Source organism: Scylla paramamosain, chromosome 4, assembly GCF_035594125.1.
Source record: "Scylla paramamosain isolate STU-SP2022 chromosome 4, ASM3559412v1, whole genome shotgun sequence".
NCBI classification, from domain to species: domain Eukaryota; kingdom Metazoa; phylum Arthropoda; class Malacostraca; order Decapoda; family Portunidae; genus Scylla; species Scylla paramamosain.
The window spans coordinates 7170001-7188365 of record NC_087154.1 but is presented as its reverse complement, the minus strand read 5'-3'; the positions used below and the strand labels follow the sequence as shown (position 1 = coordinate 7188365).

The 18365-nt window shown below is 40.0% G+C and overlaps 2 protein-coding genes across 3 annotated transcripts in view; both read right to left on the bottom strand.

Annotated features, from left to right (window-relative positions):
• Positions 1-13694, bottom strand: part of LOC135097338 (uncharacterized) — a 63432-nt gene extending 49738 nt beyond the window's left edge. Inside the window, exon 1 of the mRNA XM_063999135.1 lies at positions 13480-13694. Within this exon, the coding sequence (XP_063855205.1) occupies position 13480 (1 nt within the window). The 5' untranslated portion in view covers positions 13481-13694. The remainder of the gene's footprint in view (positions 1-13479) is intronic.
• A 3607-nt stretch (positions 13695-17301) lies between these two features.
• The window catches only part of LOC135097331 (uncharacterized), a 2600-nt gene continuing 1536 nt past the window's right edge, over positions 17302-18365 (bottom strand). For both annotated transcript variants that reach the window (XM_063999125.1, XM_063999133.1), the window contains exon 2: positions 17302-18365. This exon is cut by the window's right edge and continues 588 nt beyond it. In XM_063999125.1, coding sequence (XP_063855195.1) covers positions 17885-18365 — 481 coding nt within the window. In that variant the 3' untranslated portion in view covers positions 17302-17884.

Below are 18365 nucleotides of genomic sequence, written 5' to 3'. Positions count from 1 at the left end.
GACAGCAAGTGTACTTCAAAGAGAAAGGAAGGTTAAGGAAGCAAATAAATGTACGAGACGAGAATGAGAGGAAGAGGAGATGAGAGAGCGAGACTGTGTAAGGAGGAACAGAAAGATGGGAGGCAAGTAAATTAGGTGCTCTTGGGAAACGTGACAGTTTGCATCACGAATGAAAACAGAGGCATCGCTTTACCTTAACACTGCCATAATGTATCACAACAACTGTTTAACAATACTTTAAAAATGATAAGTATTAAGTGATGTAGAAATCTTCCTTGGAAAAGATGGCGATGTACGACTATCAGTGTTATTTTCAAAGTGATGTCTGATAATACCAACCAGATGCATGGTTGAACACTGCTCAGGAAACGTTACTGAAAACCGTTTTCTTTTATCCCCAAGACACACAGATCAAAGAAAGTCAGCGGAGTAGGACACCTGCACCTGGCGACCCCTTCCTAGACACAATCCCTGCAGCGGCAGTGGAGAAGAAATCTGACGATTACGAAAGAATAAAGAGAAGAATCGCTTATGAAAGTCTCTAATCTAAAAGAAGAAGAAGAAGAAGAAGAAGAAGAAGAAAAAGAAGAAGAAAAGAAGAAGAAGAAGACGAGATAGGGCGGCAGGTATGAAAGTAAGGCCCTCCACATAAATAGTGCGAAGGGCGACAGGCAGCATAACAAAGGGCTGAGAGGATTGTAAGGATTGTAAGGAAAAGTGTAGGTGGAGGAAGAGCACTGATGGGGGCTTATCACAGACTGTACGCATAACAAGACAGATAAGCACGAAACATTTCTGCAGCTTCTTTCCTCCATTGTTGAGTTTCCCAGAAGGCCAAGTTCATGAAGCAAGATGAGACAAGCGCCTACATATCAAGACACCGTACGTGAGTCAAATTCACCTCAGGTCTATTCATGGAGATGCTCAGATGCCACTCAAAGGGAGGCACCCGAGACACTCATAAAGCGTCTACATAAGTACACACACACACACACACACACACACACATCCACATGCATTCCCTCGCATCTGGAACTTTGAGCTTCTGAGTATCTACAGAGTTCTAATCTCACTGCAACACGCTTTCTGCTCAGTTTCTATTTATTTCTTCTCTTCTTTTCTTCTTAATAGTATGTCAGTATGACTGGATTAGAAAAAAAAAAAATTAGGCAAAAAAAAAATTAAACAGTAAGATTACAATGGGGAAGACTGGCATAAGGGGAAAAATGGATAAAAAAGCCAGATCACAATGCAGCTTCCTTAAAATAAATGGGAGAAAAACAGGAGAGGCACTATTTGAGAGGCACAGCACACCAAGCAATTTCCGCAGCACGGCCCAACACATGATCTGGTTTACTTATCCCTCGGCACACCAAGGAAAACCCACTGGCTTCCTCGCACCTGAAGAAATTACGTGGCGAGACCTGGTGAGAGAGAGAGAGAGAGAGAGAGAGAGAGAGAGAGAGAGAGAGAGAGAGAGAGAGAGAGAGAGAGAGAGAGAGAGAGAGAGAGTGTGTTGCTTGTTCTTACACTTAGCAATTAACTGAAAACAGACATGTTGAAAACTGTTGCTCCTTCTCAGTGTAAGAAAAGGCGAAGGTTAGGGGAGAATTTGTCAGTGCATTGATAAATCTTTTATGATGAACTGCCATACTGAAGAAGAAGAAGAAGAAGAAGAAGAAGAAGATTATAGGAAATCCTGATTTTTAAAAAGTAATGAAGGCATAATATCCTAGTGTTTCCTGAGCAGCTCATGAATGTTGCAAGCTGCGTAAGGGGACCCACTCCGTACTACACACCACAAACAAAAACAAATATTTGGTGTTTCAAGTGGTTCTTTTATCGTATCGTGTAAAGTACAACCCATTGGACGATTTTCCCTAAATAGCTTCCAGTGCCTTAATGAAAATAATGATAATAATAAATAAATGAATAATAGAGTTCCTAAAGAATTCATTCAAAATGTTACTTGATATATCATAAAACAGTTTTCTCCCTGGGAGAGGTTAGATCCAGGTGTGTCTGTCAGCACGTCAAAAGGACGTGAGTTGGTCAAGGCAGCTTCCCGGCACGAGGCTGCTTATTGCTGTGGGGAGATGGGTAGTATGGTCCAGCTCTCATGATTACCGAGTCCTTTAAGCACAAAGAGAATGAGAACATCGAATGCCACACCTCGCTTTCGTTAGCGAAAGTTTGCCATACAGAAACTTTCGTAAAATTCGTCAGTGTTTCCGCCTCGTGCTTGGTGATTTGTCCTCATGCCAGTGAGTGGGATCGGGGTAAACTGTCTTCGTTTTACCGATCATCGCATCCAACCAACCAACCAATCTTGAGTCCGGACCCACCTCACACTTTGCTGAGCACATCAGTTCACATCCACACGTAACGAGAGTCAACTTCCGATGGACTGATTTGCCCCTTCGCCTTCCTCTGATGATGATATTCTGGACTCTCCCTGACAACCTCGGGCCTTTCAAACTCTTCCCTTCTTCCTGTTTGGAATATTGTGAGGAAGGCAAAGGAAGATAGCTGAAGAACTCGGAGGAATGTGAAATTTTCGGGAGGATGAAAATCAGGCGTTTCGCCTGACTTCCCTGAGTCATTGACTGATGTCAGGCTCGCTTTTCTGACCAGACTCAGTGACGGGGCGAGCCATGGGATCAGGGACGCAGCTTCAGGTGAGGGCCATTTTGGTGGTTCCGCCAATCCCTGAAGAATTGTGGGCCTCATCCCGCGTGATGGTGTTGAAAAAAAATCAAGTTCAAAGAAGGAAACAAGATCAGGAGTATGTTTGATGTTTGCTTTGGGAAGGAAGAGGTGAAAGAAGTGGTGAGAGAGAAATGTGTGTGAAGTCAAGTGGAAAGATCAGTGGGAAGGATAAAGGCAAGGCACCTCAAGCTACAAATGTCTTCTTGTCATAGGAAATTGTCTGTTTACGAGAAAGTGAGAGACAAGGGCATTTTTGTAGCAACGGAGCGAGGTAAAGTGAGGTGTGGTGGAGGAACCATAGACTGCAGTAATGTCACCTGGTTGATATGTGTGTAGGGCGTGAGAGAAAGACTGTATAAGGGGGAAAAAACAGTATTAGGTAATTGGCGACGAAAACTCAAAAGTAGGTCAGACGATGGAGGAGTGCTTTTCAAAGTATTACAATAGGAAAGAGAGGAATATAAGATGAAAGAATAGTCTGGAAAGTCACTTCTTAGAAAAAAGATAGGAAATTGGTTCACAAACAGAGGAGAATGAATGGAAAACTTGGCAATCACGTTGTTAGGCCAGAGTCAATAGGAAATCCTAAGGTGAGTAGGCATGTTTTATACAGAGACTGCCATGCGTAGGCCTGCTGGCTTCTTGCAGCTTACTTTATGGTCTTAGAATCCAGGCAGGCAATCACAACAACTAAGACAATCGATACGCAAGACCCACTCTGCGTGGAGGAGGATGCGATACAGACAAGGGAAAAGTTGAGTATCTCTTCCCTGGACGGAGATGTGGAGCTGAGAGAGTGACTAACCGTGCGCCCTGCATCCCCACACCATATTTTGTTCTCTTTTATCTCCCATTAATGAAAGAGGCTGACGACGGGCACAAAACAGAAAAAGAAAACGCTGTTTTGCTGCTTTCAATAAAAGTCATCGAGAGAAAGATGCCAAAATGGAAGCATATTCAGTTCCCAAACTGTTCCGAAACTCCTCTCTTGAAGCAGTTCACGTCATTATAGGATATTGTGCAGTGTTCTTTATATCCATTCCACTGTGAACGCGTCTCCTCCTTCGCGTTTCAAGGATGATAGCCTCTAAACTTAAGACCATTATGGAAAGTCAAGCTCATGTTACCAAACGCTTATTGGATTTCATAGTGAGGTATAATATATCAATACGATTAGCTTAAAAGGGATCACTGTGCTGGTGACGGTGTCCATTGGTGGTACAAATGGGTTCTCGCATTACACAGTTAAGTAAGCCGATTCTCTCTCTCTCTCTCTCTCTCTCTCTCTCTCTCTCTCTCTCTCTCTCTCTCTCTCTCTCTCTCTCTCTCGCATAACCCGCACAACACCCACACTCATGACAAAAGATTCACTGTCACACACCAGATGTCAAGACAATTTTAGCTTCTTCTATTTATAAGATCCCCTCAAAATAGACGCCTCCTTCAGACTATTATCAGTAGCAGGGAATAATACATGAGTGACATTTTCCTTTACGTGTTCCATTATGTGAGTGGCGGTGCTTTGTATGGTGGGAGGAGTGGGAGGATCGCCTTGGGCTACAATGACGTCACCGCAGATTGGATGAACACCTGAGGAGACGGGACACCCACCTTAGCCCTTCACTCACACAGCATAGTAATGAATATACAATATATTTACAGCATGGAGTAATAAATAACCATTACTCTACTTCTATATGTTTTGTTTGTTAGATTTTTTTTCATTTAATCTTTTAAAATCTCACTACTGACATCACTAACAACCTGATTACTGAGTCTATTCCATTCATCCAGTACCACTATTTGAGATCCAATTTCTTCTTATTTCTTTTTAAATCTAACTTTATCAAGCTTGAACCATTTACATCTAATCGTAAGTTGACTATTAACCCTACGGATCTAATTTAAACCATGCTTGTTATAGTCTTATAGGTCCTATGCCACTTAAATGCGTCCATCAGGTTCTCTCTTCACCTACGCCTCTCAAATGAACTAAAAACTTAAAGGCTCGTTGATCAATTCACCTTTCCTCTAATACAGCTCACTTCCCTCATCCCATCTTTCTACTTCCCATTGCCCCCCAACCTCTCTCTGTCTCTCTTACCTACTTCTCCCAAAGTCCTGAGTTTTCAACGCATTTATATCGAAGTACTATTACTTGGTCTGACGTTTCTGATGTTTTGTTTAGGATGTAACTCCTAGTTTCTATCACTCAATAATCGCCTTAATCTTGAATGCTCTTCTCTGTTTCTATAATGTTCATAATTCTATTCACATCAGTGCTACGAAAATTAAGAAATGTCCATAAACAATGTCTCATTCTTCAAAGTTTCAACCGTCCCTTCCTCACCATCATCCTTTTATTCGTTATCCTCCTACAAAAAAGATGTGTGTGTGTGTGTGTGTGTGTGTGTGTGTGTGTGTGTGTGTGTGTGTGTGTGTGTGTGTCATAAATGAACAGACTAATAAGCAAATAGTAGATAAATAGACTGAAAGAAAATAGATAAATGAACAGACAAATTATATAAATAGACTGATAGACATAGTGACTGGCTACTGCAAGACAAGCCAGGCTCCTCCGTTGGAATGTTGAGTCTAACAGGTAAATAGATACTTTTGTTGCACTTGTGCCTTCATATGATGGCCTTGTGTATGTTCGGATTATATAAAGATAACATTCACAGGAAAATATTATAGAAAATTTACGAAAAGCTTTATAGTACTTGACTGATTAGTAAAATTGTTCAAGATCACTAACATTTAATAGCAAGTGGTATTCAGAGTTAATGGGCCGTTATGTTTACATGGTTGCTTCATTATTATTCTATCTAGTCCGATCTATTCCTAGAGGCATTAAGTTTCTAGCCTTTATTTATCTATCTGATTCATTCATTTACTTTATTTATTCACACCATATCCAGTCTGAAGGTGAAGAGCGTGGAGCAATGAGAGCATAGCAAAAAAGTTGATTTACTTCCAGTTTGTACAGCAACAATGGTGAATGTAAACGCGTGTTGGCAACCCTCATTCCCGCGCTATCCAAGGACAGAGAAGTTGGGAGAAAGTTCATCGGGTACGCTTATCAGTGTGACGTCAAAGTAAACTAGTATCATTTATTAAGTAGCGTGTTTGGCAAAATCAATCAGGTGTTCCCACCTGCCTGAGTGACGTCAGTGTGCACGCACGCCATTTAGCGAGCACTGTGTGTTTGCCTTCACGCGGATGGCAATAACGGTGACTTATGGACTCGTTTTACATTCGTTCTGGTGTCATCCACAGGCTCTTTGGGAGATGAAGCCTTGTATGGCGCGAGGGCCGAAAATGTACATTGAAATCACTTCAAATTTAGCGGATGATTCGGGATCGGTCACTGATGAATCAAGATACATTTCATCCCAATCAACATTTTTCAGTCCTACGAAAAATTCAAACATCATCATCATAACTGCAGTTTTGATAAAAAAAAAAAAAAAAAAGCATCGCTTTGGTATCAGTAAGAAGCTCTTCGGGTCCGTGATGTAGACCAATGACCTTCCAAGTCAAGTAAGAGGTCACCAGTCAGCTTCAAGTTACAAAAGGCGCAAAGACACTAAGACCGTAGATCAGGTTCAGTTCTAATTCTGTTCTAACTCCGGTCTCAATGTTGCCCACAAACACGGCGATTTACTTTGATTTTTCCCGAAATATGATAGAGTTTGGAAAGTGGACGTGGCCTCCTTATCCAGCGGTTAAGGATACAGACTGCACCAGGAATCACCGCTGTGGCATATATTGTAAGTGAAGCTGAGAAACCCAAGCAACGAAGAAAAAACATTGGTTAAAGAAGAAAAATTGTGCCATTATTGTCTGCTGAACTGAAAGTTGATCCCGGACAGCGGTACTGTTATCCAGAAATGGTTTCCCCTCTTTAAGAAAAGTAACACACGTGTAAGAAAACCAATATCACCACATGGTCCCGTAATTTTTAATTGTAAAATGCCATATACAGCATTCCCTTTCCTTTTATCACTATATCCTTTTCACTTTGCACAGACAACGTTGTTCTTTATAGAATTCAATAAATTCCGCCCAAAACTCCTTAGCGGACGTCGCCGTTATCTTCACTCTACCAATGTTACTTCAGAAATCGCACGGTGACGATAATGCCACGGATGTTCAGTTTTCCGGCCGCCTGAACAGAAACGGAAGCCAGATTAGGATCGGACCAGTGCACATGCCTAAATGTAAGGAAGAGGAAGACGAAGAAAAAAGAAGAAGAAGAAGAAGAAGAAAGAAGAAAAAAGAAGAAGAAGAAGAAGAAGAAGAAGAAGAAGAAGAAGAAGAAGAAGAAGATCAAATCTCCTTGACTTGCAATAAAAAAAAAAAAAATTAATTAATTAATTAATTTAATTATTTGAAATAAACAACGAAAAATTAAAACAAAACCATGAAATATAATATAAACGAGATCCTGAAGGAAAAATATAAACCAATAAGGGTTAAATCGTAAGCATCAACTTATATATTGCGGAACAAATAATTGATAGATCAGTCTGGCTGTAATCCAAGCATACTTATCATTACAGAGAAGAATAATCTAAGCTACACCTTACATATATTGACCTTCTGTTGACCAAGCTGAGTCACATCCACCCACTGACACTTGGTAGGCCGACAGCGAATACCTACAAACTCAGGCCATGTTGAATGTAGGGCAGACCAAGACAACAGGGGGGATTCAATGTCCTTGTTGAAACACCACAGTACCTTACTATTTCTTCAAACCAAACTGTTGGCCACTAATTCTCTGGACTGAACGAATCCACTTTACCACGATCACAATGCATTCCTTGGACTTTATTCCTTATTTGTGTTACTTGGTCTCGTTGTTACTGCAGATGTTATTTTTCTGCCAACGAACCAGAAAGGTAAATATAATGTATACATTTTTTTGAAGATCCATGCTAGTATCAATGTTTGTCAGTAAACATACCACTGTTATGACTCCCTTATGAAAACGACAACGAATAAAGCATAATTTCCTGCAAGGGCTCCATAAAATTGTTTTCACTGCATATGCACTGCACTAATGAGGAGAGGCATGTGTAATTATTTCGATCACTTAGATTTACCGCCATATGTCTTCGTCCTTGTACCCATACAATAGAGAGAGAGAGAGAGAGAGAGAGAGAGAGAGAGAGAGAGAGAGAGAGAGAGAGAGAGAGAGAGAGAGAGAGAGAGAGAGAGAGAGAGAGAGAGAGAGAGGTCGGGGGGGGGATGACGGTGCTTATAGACTATTTAAAGCAGCGAAAACTGTTCTGAAGATAACGGCAGCCATCCATAAAAAACTATACAACTTGTGAGCATAATCCTCTCCAAGAAAATAAGCCTTGTAACGTTCACCATACGAGTATGTCTTAATTGCCGATATGGCATGGAGAGAGAGAGAGAAAAAAGTATTTTCAAGCTGTTTGATAAAGATAAATGTTACTGCAAGGCAAACAGGGTAAGTGACAGTTGGTCAAGCAATAAACGTGAAAGATTGTACTCCTACACATGTAAGTACTCATGTAACTCATGTATTAGTCATGAGTAATGCAATTCGCATTATCTCCACTACCAAACTTATACGTAATCTACTGTCATTATTCTTCAAGTAATCAAGAAACATAGATAAAGGATGATACGACGGAAAAAAAAATCATTTAGTACCCACGCTATGCAAGACTACGCTCCGCTGCTCAGCACGAGACAAAATGACCGAGCCACAGGTCAACCAGCGACGAGTTACAAGAGCCACTGTCCAATCGGCGAGGTAAGCGTCTTAAATCAATACAGTTTAGTACTAGACCGAATACATTCTTCGTGAAACCGCATCATCTAAATTTCAAGACGAATCTACTCTGTTTTGATGTACTTTGATGAGTTTGAGTGTTTTGAATCCAAAAAATATTCCCTTCTATGTAAAATCTCTCTGGCTCGCGGATGCTGGGTCCGCCACCCACGGCGCCTCGTTTAAATTATATTACGTAATTTCTCTTAATTGCCGTGCAATTCACGAATGGTCGCCTAATAATCTCCTACTGACGAAACAATCAAGGTTTTAAATTAAATCAAACCCGACCCAACAAATCCAACCGGAAGCTTCGCCCATGGAGTCCACCTAAACTTCCAAGATTTCATATTACATTATCAGTATTATTATTTTTATTTATTCATATATATATATATATATATATATATATATATATATATATATATATATATATATATATATATATATATATATATATATATATATATATATATATATATATATATATATATATATATTTATTTATTTATTTATTTATTTTTTTTTTTTCAAGATCTAGTTCAACTATCAAAACACTCAGATTGACAAGATATACATTACATGTAGACGAAGATAAATATTTGGGGTTGTATTATTCATAAAGTTGTGAAATGTGTCACAGCTATGGCAGATAAAAACATAAGAACATAAGAAATAAGGGAAGCTGCAAGAAGTGACCAGGCTTACACGTGGTAGTCCCTGTATGAAATATACCTACCTTTTTCCATCTATCATCCCCATCCATAAACCCGTCTAATCTCCTCTTAAAGCTCCCTAATGTCTTAGCACTAACAACATCATTACTATCATTAGTGAGTCCGTTCCATTCATCTACCACTCTATTTCCAATTTCTTCCTATCTCTTTCTTAAACCTAAATTTTTCAAGCTTGAACCCGTTATTTCTTGTTTTATCCTGGTTGCTGATCCTAAGAATTTTGCTTACATCCATCTTGTTATACCATTTAAAGACTTCTATCCGGTCCCCTCTTAACCTACGTCTCTCTAAAGAATGAAAAATTAACAGCTTCAGTCTCGCCTCGTAAGGAATACTTCTCATCCCCAGTATCCTTTTTAGTCATTCCTCTTTGTACTGATTCTAATAGACCTGTAATGTGAGGACCAGAACTTCACAGTGTAGTCTAGATGAGGTCTGACCAGCGCCAAATATAACATTAATATTACTTCCGGCCTTCTACTTTTAACACTCCTAAAAATTAATCCTAATACCCTATTTGTCCTGTTTCTGGCATCTATGCATTGCTTTCCTAGACGGAGTTCAGAGCTAACTATAACTCCAAAATCTTTTTCGAACCTACCAGAGTTTCGTTGTTTATTGTGTACCTACTGTGTGGGTTTTCACTACACTTGTTGATATTAAACTGCATCTGCCATCTGTCCGTCCATTCGTTCATCCTATCTAAATCTGCCTACAAGGTGATGGCATCCGATTCTGACCTAATTAATCTACCTATCTTTGTGTCATCCACAAATTTATTAAAATCACTACCAATTCCACTATCTAAGTCATTGATATATGTTAAACACAATAATGGACCTAATACTGATCCCTGTGACACCCCACTAAGTACATGACCCCATTCGGATTTAAAGCCGTTTAATTACAACTCTTTGTCGCCTGTTGTTTAGCCATGACCTTACCCAGCCTAACACCTTCCCATCTATCCCGTGTGCCCTAACCTTTCTCAGGAGCCTCTGATGGGTTAGCTTGTCAGACGCTTTACTAAAGTCCAGATATAAGATGTCATAATTATCACCATTATCAACTGCCTCGTACACTTTACTGTAAAAACAAGTTAGTCAGGCAAGACTTCCTTTATTTGAAGCCATGCTGTGACTGATTAATCAAGTTATGTTTGTCTAAAATGCTCCCTAATGTTCTTTGCTATTATTGACTCCATTAATTTACCTGCAACAGAAGTTAAGCTGACAGGTCTATAATTAGACGTTAGAGTTTCATCTCCTTTTTTAAAGATGGGTACTTCACCAGCCTGCCTCCACATTACTGGTACTTCACCTGACTCAAGTGATTTCCTAAAGACAAATTAACTGCTCACTAATAATCTCTTTGCATTAAGTACTCTGGAATATTTTTCATCTGGTCCTGGTGTCTTAAACTTTTTTAGCCTGTCTATCTCCTGTCCCACTATCTTCTTGGTTATGGAAATATGTCAGCTTCTCATTCTCATCTGCTCACTATTCGGTATATCCTGCATGTTTTCCTGGGTGAAGACAGTTAAAAAATACTCATTCAGAATTTTACTAATCTCCTCCCCAGAACTAACCAGCTTCCCATCTGCTGCCTTTAATGGACATATAGCTTCTTTACTCTTCGTCCTACATACCTGATAAAATCCCTTGGGGGTCCGTCTTGGCCTGGCTGGCTACATTTAATTTATAATTGCTCTTAGCTTTCCTCGTTAACCTCCTGACTATTCTAACTAATTCAGTATAGTGTGGCCTTAAAACCTCTTCCCCTGCCTTTAATCTCTTATATATATATATATATATATATATATATATATATATATATATATATATATATATATATATATATATATATATATATATATATATATATATATATATATATATCTTCAGCCCTATATAGTGTTTTAACTTAACAGTCATCAATTTAATGTCATTTTTCTGTGATCTTATTGCTCTATACGGGATGTTTGTTAACTGTCTGTATGCAATTTATCCACGAAATATTCATACAACTCATCTACATTTACTTCACCTAATCCTCTCATCTCGGCCCCTTCCATCCTCTCCACTCCCTCATCTCGCCTCGACCTGACCTCTCTCATCTCAGCATGACCTGACCCTCCAACATATTCACTCATATCTCCCTCTCTCTCGCTCCTCCGACCCTTCCGGACAATTCTTCCCTCCTCTTGCCCTACACCCTCACGCCTCACCTCACCTCTCTCATCCTGCCTTATCTCTCTGAACTCCGTCCCGGACCTGACCTCACCCTGCGTCCGTTGCCAGTCAACTCCTTGAAGGTACCTTTCTAATCCCTCAAAATCTGCTCTCCTAATGTCAGGTATTTTACTAGTGTTTTTGCTTCTAAAAGTTTCCTCCTATTTTAATTTGTATCTAATTCCCCAATAGTCACTGTTACCTAGCTGTCCTCCAACCTCTACGTAGCTGGATAACTGCTTCCCCTGTTAGTTAGAATTAAAACAAGAATATTGTTCACTCTTGTGGGTTCTACAATTACCTGTTTTAAAAAAAAAATTATCCTGAATTACCTTAAGAAGTTCCTCTGCTTCCCTGTTACCCGCCATCAGGCTTCAGTCGATATTCCTAAAATTAAAATCTACCACACATACCTGACTGTACCTGCCTGCTCTATATATTTCCTGCCTTTGTACTGTTCGGTGGCCTGTACACTAATCCCAGTACTATTGACTGTGCTCCTTCCTTGATATCTACCCATATCAACTCTGTTTTGCTTTCTGTTTTCATTCTACTGTTAATACAACACTAATGTGTTCTTAACGTATAACGGGACGCCTCCTCCTCTTCTGTTTTCCCCGTCTTTCTAGAATAGTGTATAACCATTTATCTTAACGTCTGGATTAAACACTTTTCTTGACATACCTAACCAAGTTTCTGTTAAAGCAATGATATCAAGGTTCTCTACACACGCCATTCTTCTAAGCAAGTCTATTTTATGCAAAATACGTCTACAATTTATGAAGTGAACAGTTAAGCTATTTCTCACCTTCTCTGAGCTAGTTACCTTTATAGATTCAAATAATTTGTTCTTCATTTCGACCTCACAACCCCTTTCTCCCACCTGACTAACGAAAAAAGCTTTGGAGTACGGATGTGTATCATAACTTGAGAACGTCTACCATAAGTCGTATGTCATAAGTTATGACTTGAGCGAAATCGTCTATCTTAACCATCTGCTATATGTAGCACTTGCTTGATTTGAAAAACTAAAAGACGAAGTAAAAGCTGTCGTTTAATACTGATTTATAGCTTCTATAAATATTTCCTTCGTTTTTATATATTGGGAGAAAAGACAGTGGGTAAGATGGCAATTCAATCTTTGAAATCGGTAATGTGATCCCGTAGGAGCGCTTCAACGTAAACAAATACAATTATCAAATGGTTTGGTGGCAAGGGTTGCCCTCTCGACGATCTCCAAGGCCATCACTGCTGCACAACTGCATTTTCTCAACAGCAAGATATGTAATAAGTGTTATGATCACCTTCATTTCGGGGGTAAGTGGATTTCTTTTTTTCTGTGTTACCCTGTAAGGCTTCCATCACTACATCGGTGAGAAACAGAATACCTGCACGGTCTAAACAATATTTTTTATTAATTCCGTGTCACTAAGTTCATTCAATACGTTTTATATGGTAGATAATTCCTGAGCTGCAGATGCGTGGCGCCTATCTTGGCTGTGGGGAGCGTATGTCATAAGCCGCTAAGACAGGGTGTACCCAATCTTAGCCCCCCCGCTCGGATTTATGACAGACGCCCGCAGTTTGTTACTATAATGCGCTATTTCGTCCAAGCTAACACAAGTTTTCATAGCTGAGACTCGCTAGGACCGCGTCGTGAATACGGGCCTTGTGGTATCTAAAAGGATGCAGAAATAGTACGTAAAACTGTCTTCGTTTGAGAGGAAGGACATCACAGATAATTATACAGCAACTCCAAGGGCCGTCACCCACCACACAACAGGGATCTGCAGCAGCCAATCATCAGCCGTGCGCGGTTCCAATAATGCTAAATGCTATGTAAATTCAAACAAACGTTCACAGCATGTACGACTCTACACATTTTCTTAGGAATTCGAGTTTACGTCAATTATTTGCGTTCACAAAGGGAGGAACCAGCGAATCAACAACAAAGATACAAGAGTGGTGAGGAGGCAAAAGTAACACTCACTAATTGGCGGCCTGCAGCAGTCAACCCTCAAGACTCCGTCCTTACTGGTGCAATTTCCTGTGATTCCCCTTCGTCTTGATGATTTTCCAGCTTCTCTCCATGTTCCCAACTATGTGTGAGACACGTGGCACTCAACAGGCACCACCAAAACATTTACCCACGGCACTACACACACTACAACCTGCCGCACTCCCGCAGGTAAACACGTCAACAGGCGCACTGAAGTCTTCATTCTCTTCTAGTGTTACCAATTGAGTGGAGGACGCTAGTCAAACGTTCGTGGCAGAATTATTTATTCGTTTCAGTTTTTTATTTATTTATTTATTTATTTTTTATTATTTTTTTTATGGAATTGGCGATGCGTTTGAATATTTTGCAGTTGTAAACATACTCGAGATTAATGAATAGTTCATGAGACTTTTTTTTTTAGATGTTTAGCAAATTTTATGAAGTATTCGTGCATGTACGTATTTTCACATTAATTTATTGATTTCTTCATCCACTTACATTCATTGTATTCTTCTACATAACCATTTATTTATCCACTCATCTTCGTCATCGATAGTAGTAGTGGCTCATGTCTTTAAGTATTAAACTGTATTATTTGAATACAAAGACCACTGTTTATCATTACATGCGTCTTCTTGGCTACTAGATCAATTAATAACACACAACACACTATGCTACATAAGGAACTATGCGTGTGACATAAATCTAGAGCGCCAAATAAGTAGAATATATTAACTAGACAGGTGTTATATTTTATTAGGTTAGATTATCAAACTGGCATGTCTTACAGTATATTATCTATGAGGTTAAACAATAGATGACGCAAGTAGGCTACACTATCAAGGAATTTTGGAGTGTTTTTCCCAACAACCTTAGTGTTCATCAATACACTCTGTATGTCATCCATCATCGGACACAAATAAGTTAAGATTCTCAAACTTCCGATATCCAACTTCCCATCTCATGTCCAGAAAGTTACCGAGGGACGCCTGTGGGCTTGTTATCAGAGTGTGGCGGAAAGGAGGCACCTCGTTATGCGATTTTTAGTTTTCCTTTCCTGAGTATGAAGAATTTTTGCATGTAGTAGTTGTAGTAGTAGTAGTAGTAGGTGTTGCAGCAACAGATTGATAGAAGCATTACATAGCTCTCTCTCTCTCTCTCTCTCTCTCTCTCTCTCTCTCTCTCTCTCTCTCTCTCTCTCTCTCTCTCTCTCTCTCTCTCTCTCTCTCTCTAAGTTGTGATGTTTCTCTGCTTTCGTCTTCTGAGTAACGATTACGAAAATAATGATACAAGCATACTGAGAATGATAATCATACATACATACATACATACATACATACACTCAGGCAGACATTGTAAATACACGACACTTAACAGTCATGATTTATAACCAATAAATATAAAGAAAATCAGACTATATCATTATTTTCTTCGGAAATTTAGGTACCAGAAAATTATGAAGATACCACCTAGTATTATACGAAGGACAGGCCAGTAGGGAGAGATTTCACCCTGGAGCTGGTAACACTGCACACGATCCGACGCCAACAACCCCTCCCACTAGGATATTCTTTACGCACTGATCGTAGCACTAGGATGATATGAGTTGGGTAGATAGTAGGAAGGAATAGAAAAGAAAGGGAGATAATCTAAACTAGAGGTAACGAAAGAAGAGAGAGGGAGGAATTGGATGGATAGAAGGAAGAGGAAAAGGAATACACTATAGATAGAGAGGAAAAGATGGTGGGGGGGGAAGAGGGGGAACAATAAGCCACCATTTCCTAGAGATGACAGTTATGTTGTAACAATACCATGATGAAGGGAATCTTTAAAGATTTTTCACAATGTTCTCTGAGGACATGTATGAATAGCTACGGTCATTATTCTTCACTCCAGTTATTGTAATATGAGTAAGTGGTAAATGATGTTTTGTTGAATGTACATAGAATGAGAGAGAGAGAGAGAGAGAGAGAGAGAGAGAGAGAGAGAGAGAGAGAGAGAGAGAGAGAGAGAGAGAGAGAGAGTCGTAAACCTAATATTCTTCCAAGAGTAGGAGAGACTTTTGCAGACCTTAATAATGTTGATTGCAAGCTTTCAGGTCAAGGTCAAAATGTATCATGATATAAATGATACATTAGAACCAGAAAGATAAATAACGTAAAACATATAGAACACGCAGGTAAGAAGACACGGCATAGGCACACTTTTTTAAACGTGGTGTTAGTATTTACTAATACCAGTGTAGCTGTTTTCGATTTTTTAAACACTTTTCCAGCTCTGCACTTCGGGTTAGGTCGACCAAACCCGAAGAAATCATATTGGAAATGTTGGGGAGAACTACCCCTCCCCAACTGCTAACCCCCATTGATATTTACCAGTCTTATGCAACGGAAAGTTATGTTAGAAATGTTAAAATATACCCAAAAGCGTTCAAATGCGAAAGAAAAATTGTATAAATTAATAGATTTCGCCGTTCGAAATGCCGCTTTCGGACGCGTTTGGAGACTGCCGGTTGCAGCCTGAGAGTTACGGTTTGTTTACGGCCAGCGTGCACTGTCACCAGACTAGTCCTGGTATTATTTTACTCTTTTAAGAATCTCAACATGGCTTTTCTTATCCCTATCAGATAGAACTTCTCATTCCGAATAATTTGAATCACATATATATCCACGACAAATTATTTATAATGCTGACAGCAATTTTTAAAGTTTAGTTAGGTTTAGCTTGGTTATGGGGGGTTATTTTTGACTGACATTGTTTCTAGAGCAAGCACGATCATCATTCGTTAGTATGAGAGTAAAGCAAATATCAGCAATACTATTATAATTTCCATATATCAAGTATTATAAAACCTCCCACTCGTCTCCTGGACGGCGATTCTACTGAGCTCGGCACAGGTGCGTGCACTTCCAATTTTTAAAGTAACTAGATGGATTTTCAAGTTTCCTTTAATACTGCACACAAAGGAATAACTCACGCATCTCTACGTATATGTTCAGTGAGAAACGCTCACTATTAACTATATTACAAGCCAAAATAGGTCCGCCCTTCACCTCTTATCAAGCCACTCTCGCCATCTCTTCGAACATCACCATACAGTCACAGATTTCTTCACTATTATATATTGTATGATGATTCTGAAGGCACATGGATAAATCGCCTCTTTCTTTAGCTGTAACTGGAAAGAAAATGCAAAAGTCGATTTAGAAAATGAGAAATAACATAAAATTCAGTAACTTTTAGTCGTCACTGAGGGAACCAGAGCTGGCAAACTATGCGGAAAGCTTGATATTAGATAACCCGACGTTGGGGCTTGCATCCAGTGTTTAACGAAAGCGACTGTGGAGTTAATAGAACCAAATACGAACGTGGAGCTTGCTGCTTCGTAATTACCAATACGACGTTTAAAAAAGAGGGCCATAATGCCACTACAGTCACCAGAAAGCAACGTAAGCTGCTACTTTCCATAAAATATATATTTTTTTGTTGGTTAGTCACTGACGGTATGAGATACTGTACTTATTGAGGGAATTTCTGTGAGAACATTTTATTTTTTTTAACTTATGTTCCAACCTAGTCGTAAAAGAGAGAGAGAGAGAGAGAGAGAGAGATGAAGCATGGTAATGGATGAAGCGTAAGTGTGTTAGGTGTTTCTAAAATGTTTACTTTCTGTTTAGAATAATATACACAGTACGCAGATTTAGGTAGAATGTATTTTCTATTGCATTAATTCTTTTACGTCACTGGTATTTGTTCATGATGAGGAAAAAAAAAAAATTCGTATCACACTGGTCAAACAAGGGATGTGTGAGTCGCTTTCATAACTTTTATTTATAATTATTATTATATATCTTTGCTACACTGTAATGTGATATTACACAAAATTGATTTTATTTTATGCATTTATTTAACTGTAACTTTGCTTGTGTGCACGTTTTATATATTAAAGAATACACTGGAATGGAATATTGAGGCTTGGCACTTTAATCATACGCTGCCTCGCAGGGTGAGGCGAGGCAGCTGGCAGCGTTTCCTGGTACAAAAAACACTACCGGTATATCACCGGTATAAGGCAGCCGTCCCCGAAGAATCTAAGCTGACACAGGGTAATTGGAGAAGCGTGAAATTCTCTTCACCTTCCTTACTGTCTCTTCTTTCATCTCTGATCGTCTTTATTGTCTCAGGATAGACTCGTGAGGCAGCATTCACCTGTCAGTGTTCAAGAGATGTAATAAGAGAAGTTTGATCTCTGTGTCCCTCTGATTGGAGTGCATCGTTTGCGAACTGATCAGTTGGGGACCGTCACCTGGACTTTATTTTGTACTTAGAGAGGCGGCAGCTCACCCGCCACTCACCCTCCATCCCTCGCCGGCCACTGGGAGTGTCTCCCATTATGTCAAAAGACAACACCTACATCCATGCTGGTGCACTCCACAGGGAGGCCTGAGATCCCGCGGCGGTATACGTGCCGCGTGGGTTGCCTGAGGATGCTCTGGGGCTGTGTTTTCTTCTGGTTCTCATCGCAGCCCATAGCGAACAGCGACCACGCCCGACGGAACTGTGACCGACGGCCGTGCGTGTCTTCACTCTGTGTGGTGTTCTTAGGCTGGGAGTTGGAGCGAGAAGTGGTAGTGGAGGGAGGACTAAGGGCACGCGAGGAGGATACGTGCTGCCTCACCACCATCCTTTGCCCGTGAGGCAGAGAGGGAAGTTCGTGACCCTGAGACAGAGGGCGACGCCGTTGCTCCTTCGCACCAGGAGTGGCGGTGGTGGCCGTGGTGGAGGAGTGATGCCTCGCTGCTGAGGCAAACGGATTGGGGGAGGAGGGCGTCAAGGTGAGAGAATTGCGGCGCCAGTTCTTGAGTCTCTCCACGTCG